The sequence below is a fragment of the Aegilops tauschii genome, chromosome 7 (assembly GCF_002575655.3).
Source record: "Aegilops tauschii subsp. strangulata cultivar AL8/78 chromosome 7, Aet v6.0, whole genome shotgun sequence".
Taxonomy (NCBI): domain Eukaryota; kingdom Viridiplantae; phylum Streptophyta; class Magnoliopsida; order Poales; family Poaceae; genus Aegilops; species Aegilops tauschii.
In genome coordinates, this window is record NC_053041.3 from 511003785 (window position 1) to 511011101 (window position 7317).

The window sequence follows — 7317 nt, forward strand, 5'->3', positions numbered from 1 at the left end:
GACCCGGATTTTCTAGAAGAAGGAAATGACAGGGACTTAAGGATGTTCACGTGCCGGCTTACAAGAATATTTAACCCGGAGCATAAATCCAAATTAAACTAGGGGCTAATGTCGGGGATATACCCCGCGGTATGACCCGGCCAGAGATATGACCCGGCTGGGACTTGGTGTTTCATTGGTAAGCCGGCAGATGGTAAGTCAGATCGTAAGCCGGCAGATGGTAAGCCGGCAGATGTTAAGCCGGCAGATTAAGCCAGATGTTAAGTCAGATGGTAAGCCGGCAAATGTTAAGCCAGATTTTTAAGTCAGATGGTAAGCCGACAGATGTTAAGCCGGCAGATGTTAAGCCAGATGTTTAAGTCCGATTGTGACAGAGTCGCCTGGGGTTAATAAGCCCAAAACGTTAAGAAGCCCATGGAGAGAAGCCCGTGATGAGAAGTCAGAATAGTTTAAGTCTTAGTCCGAGGTGGACTCTACATGTAACCCGCCCCTTCAACTTATATAAGGAGGGGCATGGCACCCCAAGAGGGACAAGTGAAATAATCGTTAAGTCTAGACACAATTAGGAGAGCCAGAGATACGGCGACTCCATCATGATGATAATGAGACCTAGCCACAAACATCATGTAGGGTTGTTATCGGATGATGTTTCCCGGGGCCCGAAGCTGTCTAAATCTTTGTCTTGCGTGTTGCGTCTCTCGATTCCGATCAACCCCTCTCAAGCTACTACATAAATGCGCTGGCCTCACGACTAAGTCCTTCCATGAGGACATCTGCCGTGACACTTCCACGACAACACTCATACGTTGTTGGATGACAACTGCAGTTCCGCGTACGTGGCAACTAGGTAAACACACATGGCAACTATGATTCGTTGCTAAACGGAAACTGCAGTTGCGTGTACGTGGCAAACAGGGTAAACACACATGGCAACTGTGATTAACCATACATGACAACTATGGTTGAACCACACGTGGCAACTAGGTAAATACACATGGCAACTATTGTTTGACCATATGTGGCAAGTAGTTAATCACACACGGCAACTATGGTTTGATTACACGTGGCAACTACCATAAATTAGGCGTGGCAACTATAGTTAACCAAAACAGAGAGAGTTGCCATGCTTTTACAATTGTATTTGCCATCCCGGATAACTACATCCGCCATCCCGAATGGCAACTAAATCGTCATCCCGCGGGTACCTAACGTAGCTGCGCCAGGACATGTGGGCATATTTGCTTTGTGTCACACGCGCGAGGTGAGGACAAGTAGTACTTGTTGATCATGTGGCACGAAGTAGCTGCGGCCACACGTGTGGGCAATTCTAATGTTCGCCCACACAGCCCGTGTGGGCTGCCTCCTGCTCACATCACACACGGTGTGTGAACGGATATCTAGTATGCCACACGTGTGGGCGTTATCAGGACCTGATGGAAAGGAGAGAGAGAGTAGAGGGGACCTAGCTCCCCCACTTTGTCTACAATTTACCCGAAACAGATGTCCAGACCTCTCCGCGTGGGTCCTCATTGGATGGCAGAAATTAACAAAAGTGATCCAGACAACATATACCGGAGCTTTGCAAGTCTCCTTTAGAGATGCCCTTGCAACCCAAATCCCTAGAGTGAACGGTGCTTGTTGTCGGATTTCAAATAGCGACGCACAGGAGGATAGGGACCATCCGATCTGGAATCAACGTCGAACACGTCACGGCCTTGGCGCAAAGTGGTACGGTGCAGTGTAGACAGTTGGATTGAAGGTCGACTGCTGTGGAAGAAAGTAACACGACGAACCGCTACGCAGCTAACTGAAAATTTTAGACACTTGCAGGGATCAAGATTCAGATATCTTGACAGCTACTCGAGTCCATGGCCTACAGAAATCACAGATTCTGGATTTCTGCTGGTCTTTTCAATCCGCAGTACAACTTCTCTGGCCCTCGCAGCCTCTCTAATGGCGCCCGTCTTTGTGCTACTACTTACAGGTTGAAGAAGGAAGAGGCACAAGAAAACCAAGGCTACATACATGTACACCAAAAACTCATACATGTCCAGATCTAGCATATACAGCTGAAAATTCGTCTCATTTTCCATCTTCTTCTAGCTTTATCTTCTTCCTATAGTCTTCGGAGCTCCATCAGATCAGCTCAGACATAGTATATCATGCCGACCTCGAGGGTGGAGGCGTGCGGGACGGTGACGGCGTAGTTGGGGCCCCGGCTGTTCCTCCGCAGGAAGTCGTAGCCGAAGTTGATCACCAGCCGCCGGAGGAAGCTGGACCCGGTCTTGGCCTTGACGTAGCAGTGGCCCAGGATGAAGGCCATGCCGGCCTCCCGCGCGTCCGTCAGCTCCCGCAGCTCCTCCTCCACGCCGGCGTTCGGCCGCGGGGTCGACGCCGGCAGCACGAACCTCACCCTCTTCCGGACGCCCGTCGCCGGCGCCGGCGTTGGTGTTGGCGACGGCGACGGCGACTGTATCTCCCTCTCCCCCCTGGCGGCGCGCGAGGGCCCGACGGTGCTCTCCGACGCCGCCGCGCCGCCAAGGCCCTCGTCCTCCAGCATGCGCATCCTGCCGGAGGCCACGACCGTCATCCGCTCCTCGTCCCTGTCGACCACGCCCGGCGTCAAGCCGTTGGCCTTGGAGGCGCCGCCCCCTGATCGGATGAACTCGGCGACGCTGCACACGAGGTCCTTCTCGAACTCTTGGTCGTCCATCTGCACGTCGTGGTACCCGTACCGGACGATGCACCGGTAGATCCTGTACTCCTTCGGCCCGATCCTTCCGACCAGGAACCGCTCGTTCGGCGAGACGTGCGGGATCGGGACGTTCTTGATGCACATGAAGATGAGCACCTGCTCATCACCAACATCAGGAAATGATGGATGTCAACACACTTCTGAATGTCTGAACAAGGTAAGCCTGTCAAGCTTCAGAAGAAGAGGAACTTGCAAATACCTGATGGAATGCAGGCAGATTGGTGACAAAATGGGAGAAGATGGCAGGGATGCCGCTGTCAAGCTCGGTGTGTATGAGGCCGATGCCGCGGACACGGACGATGCCGAGGTTTGGGCTGAGGCCAAGGAGCCAGTTGATGGAGACCTTGTTCTGAAGATCGAACTCGTACTTCTTGATGGTGCCATAGTGCCAGATGCACATTACCATCATGAAGACAAAGGCGAGGACGATGGGGACCCAGGCTCCTTCCCTGAACTTGATGAGCGCCGCCGAGAAGTACAGCGCCTCGATGGTGCCGAAGAACACGATGAACCCGATTGCCAGGAATATGCTCTTGTGCCAGCACAGGACTATCACCAGCGACATCAGACATGTGGTGACCAGCATGACGGTTATAACAGCCAACCCTGTTTTACAGAAAATATCAGCACATTATCATTCATATGTATAGGGTCAGTTTAACAGGGGATAAGGTAATCTAAGGCTTATTAACATGGTGTACCTGATGCATTGCCCAAGTGTTTTGTGTCTCTGAAACCAATGGTTACAGCTAAGCACAGTATCATCAGGATCCAGTTGATCTCTGGAATGTATATCTGCCCGTGTACTTGGGCGGAGGTGTGCACGATCTTCACCCGGGGAAAGCAGCCTAGGGAAGTGCACTGCTTGATCATCGAAAATGTGCCGGTGATAACAGCTTGGCTGCCGACAACTGCCGCGAGAATGGCAATTGCCAGAACTGGCCATCTAATTACCTCTGAAAATGACAAAAATGCAGACATTTTAAAACACAGCACAAGGAGAACAACAATTTAATACTATTCTCGCCTCTGGCAAAAGATCTGAGGAACATGACTTGCCTGGCACAGACACGTAGAATCCGACCCTGTAGTCACCTTCCAGGATATGATGCTTAGACAGATAAGCAGCTTGGCCCATGTATGCAAGGATCAATGATGGGTAAACCATGCAAGTAAAAGCAATCTGCATCCAGGAAACTGTTATCAGAGACAAATTATTCGCCAGTAAAATGAGCATGCAGCAGCCATTTCTTCACCTGTATCGACAACTGATTGAAATGCCCCAGATCGGCGAACATCGCTTCAGATCCTGAAAGAGAAAAGCACTTAATATTAGAGGTCATGATCCACAGATCAAGGCACTGAAAAATGGTTGCTGAGCATTTTACCTGTAACACAAAGCAGTATTCCCCCCAGTGACATCCAGCCTCCTCTCTGTGTTTTCTTCAAGAACTTGTACATGTAATAAGGAGATAATGCTTGATACACATGAGGCTCCCATTTCACAATGTTGTAAACACCAATCATGCTTATGCATAGAAGCCAGGCGATCACGATCGGGGCGAAAATGAATCCCACCCGGTGCGTGCCATAGTGTTGCAGCGCAAACAGGCACACCAGTATGAAGCAAGCAAGAGGCAACTCCACATCTGCAGAATCACAATGGCAAGCTACTATTAGAAATGAGTTGTAAATATAGCAGAACAAATCCACAACAACAACAACAAAAAGAATCAGCATAAAGGGCAGTGCACACATGTGCAGGCATAAACCAAGTCTACAAAGGCTAAATTATTGGTATGGAGAAGAAAAACGAAGTTCCTATGCTCTGAATTCCGGAATTCTCTTCAGCATATGTTCCGCTTTTCAAGATACCATATTTGTGCCGACGCTCATTTCTTCCTTGAACGGCAAATTGAACTAAACAAGCATAGCATTGTAGATGATGGCCATATCTAACTCCAACTACATTTCCAACACCATTAGCACACGGAAAGTACCGTTAGTTGGAGCTATGAGTGGTGAGGAAACTAGTCCATTTTTCCTGCTCATAAGTCATAACAACTGTTAGGCATGCGATGACTAGTGACAGTAGTCCCTTATTTGGTACCCACACATCCCTGTCTGTGATCATGCTCAGTTTCCCGAAACTGAACTGAAGTACTGCACACACACTGCTACATCTTGGCACGCAACTGATCATCTGAGTTGGCTAAGCCAATTCGTTCATGTCCTTGCAGTTAACTTTCACCATCCACTGTTTGATTCGTCCGGTTTTACCGCCGACAGCCCGGATCGGCGGATCGCCACATTATCTACCATTGCTAGGTAAAACTTTCAGGTAAAAAGCAGTGGTCGGAGTAAAATTAGTGATCTAACAGGGAAGCAATTCCACAACTGTTCAGACCTTGACTCAAGAAACAGTAATAGGGAAGACAAATCTGCCTTCTTCTGAATCCAAAGCAATAGAGAGAAAGAGGGCCTGGCCATGATTGGATCCTTACATTTGTGATGCCCCTTCTCCATGGACAGCTCCAGCCCGGATACCGCGGAGAAAACTGCAGAAACAGACCCACGATCTCCAAATCAGCAATCCAAATAAACAGTCCAAAAATAGTAGTACTCCACTGTTGGATCCGAATTAAGAGCATCTTGTGTGGCGATTTGGCAAGAAGACGCACCGGAGATGGCCGGCGTGAGGACGCCGTCGCCGATGACCATGCAGGTGCCGACGAGCGCGAGCACGAGCAGGACCCGCTGCAGCACCTTGTGGCGCTCCAGCACCCGCCTGACGCTGGCGGCGGCGCCCCCACCGCGCCCGCCCAGCGCGTCGGCATTGTCATACTCGAGGTACTTCTTGGCGGTGGCGCCGGCGGCGTCGGAGAACTGGTCCTCGTCCCCGGGCTCTGCGCCGCGGCCCGGCGGGAGGAGCGCGGCGCGGGCATGGCGGCAGAGGAGGGAGTAGAGCGCGAAGGTGCCGCCCTCGCCGTTGTCGTCGGCGCGGAGCACGACGCAGACGTACTTGAGGAGCGGCACGAGGGTGAGCGTCCAGAAGACGAAGGAGAGCACGCCCAGGATCTCCTCGTTGGTCTCCGAGTGCTGGATGTCGTCCGCGAACGCCGCCTTGTACACGTACAGCGGCGACGTGCTCAGGTCGCCGTACACCACCCCGAGGCTCTGGTACGCCAGGCTCAGCGTCATCCGCCACGGCAGCCGCTTCCTCCCCTCTCCCCGCCTCCCCTGCCGCAGACCCAAAACGCGTGACAAACATCAGAAACGAAAACAAATAAAAAGCACATTCAACCAAGACGATGGCCGGCAAGTTTGGCCTGGCCATCGATCGAAGATTTCAAGAACCACCAGAACGCAACTCCGGCGGCCATACCGTGCTCTCCGGCGGAGTGCCCGGGGCAGCAGCGGCCTCAGGGTCCATGGTAGGGGCGCTCTTCATCCGCTCCCCCTCCACCGCTCGATCGGCCCTGTTTGTGCACGCTCGGAAGTGTATGTACTGCCTTGCGGGGAGTTGGGAGTTGGTGCTGCCGGGACGTTCTTGAATTCTCGGAGTGTGCAGAAACCGGCAGGAGACGGGAATGGGGGTGGGAGGATTAGGTGGGATATATCTGGAGCCCTCGAGGTTTTTTACGGGAGGTCAAAGGAGCAGGTTCGACGGGAGGCGGCACAGCATTGGCGTGAGCCGCCTGCGGAGGCAGGGCCAGGCAAGCAAGCAGAGGAGGCGGAGCACGGGGCGAGGGGAGGGCGGAACTGTGGAAGGAGACGAGAAGCAGGGGATCAACGGGGGACTAGAATATGGGGGCGAGGGTGGTAGTGGGGCAGGAGGAGCAAAACCGCAAAAAAGCCATGGCAAAAGCTGCGGTTTTTCCCTTTGCTTTTGGTGAGGAATAAATGGAACTCGCTTGCGCCTAGTTGTTGTTTTTCGACGTGGCCGGCTCCCCCCTCATCCTCTGCGGATGCTCCGTGTGGCCTACTAAGGATTCTTCAACATTAATGTGAAAATGTTAAGCATTGTAACATTAATGTTAAGTGTGGCTGCAAAAAATAAGTGAAAATGGACAGGAGATGTGTTCAACATTAATGTGGACTGTAACTTTGGCAGGAATTTATAGAAGATGTCCATAAGCATTTATTGGGTGAATTTATGATTTTATTACATGCAAGAAGTAGTGCAGGGATCAGTTTCTAAATGTAGAGGTTACATGCGAGAAGTAGTTTTGCATGCTTATGTGCGGTTGCGCGCTAGTACTATAGTTGGCCAGAAGCTTAGCGATTTTGAGTGGTGCGATAACGGTAGCTCAGTTCACTCACATGCCTACACCAGATGAGAGATTGGGAGATGTTACATGGCTGCTTTTGTTTATGGCTGGAAGCATGTACTAGTCATGTGAGGTTGATGTTCCATTTGTAGATTAGTATTCTAAGGTACACAGACAGTCAATCATACTGCAATTAGTGCACTAAACTACGATTCAAATTATTGTTAGTTTATGCTACTCGAGATGTTGGCTCTAAGAGCATCCAGACCCTATTTTAGGAATGTTAAAAGG

General features: G+C 51.2%; 1 protein-coding gene across 1 annotated transcript; it reads right to left on the bottom strand.

Moving 5' to 3' along the window:
* Positions 1-1869: 1869 nt before the first annotated feature.
* LOC109774233 (potassium transporter 10) lies at positions 1870-6649 on the bottom strand. The gene is made up of 9 exons (XM_020332943.4): positions 6141-6649; positions 5437-5995; positions 5260-5313; positions 4144-4404; positions 4012-4064; positions 3815-3938; positions 3457-3711; positions 2955-3361; positions 1870-2851 (listed from the first exon to the last, which is right to left on the bottom strand). The coding sequence occupies exons 1-9, from the start codon at positions 6204-6206 to the stop codon at positions 2147-2149; spliced, it is 2484 nt and encodes an 827-aa protein (XP_020188532.1). The 5' UTR covers positions 6207-6649; the 3' UTR covers positions 1870-2146.
* Between the last annotated feature and the right edge of the window lie 668 nt (positions 6650-7317).

Excerpts from the sequence above, each read along its gene's own strand:
- LOC109774233 (XM_020332943.4), bottom strand. The coding sequence starts at position 6,206 with ATGAAGAGCGCCCCTACCATGGACCCTGAGGCCGCTGCTGCCCCGGGC. Across the intron at positions 5,996-6,140 it reads GCACTCCGCCGGAGAGCACG|GGGAGGCGGGGAGAGGGGAG; the intron begins GTATGGCCGCCG and ends GGTCTGCGGCAG. Across the intron at positions 3,362-3,456 it reads ACACTTGGGCAATGCATCAG|GGTTGGCTGTTATAACCGTC; the intron begins GTACACCATGTT and ends TCTGTAAAACAG.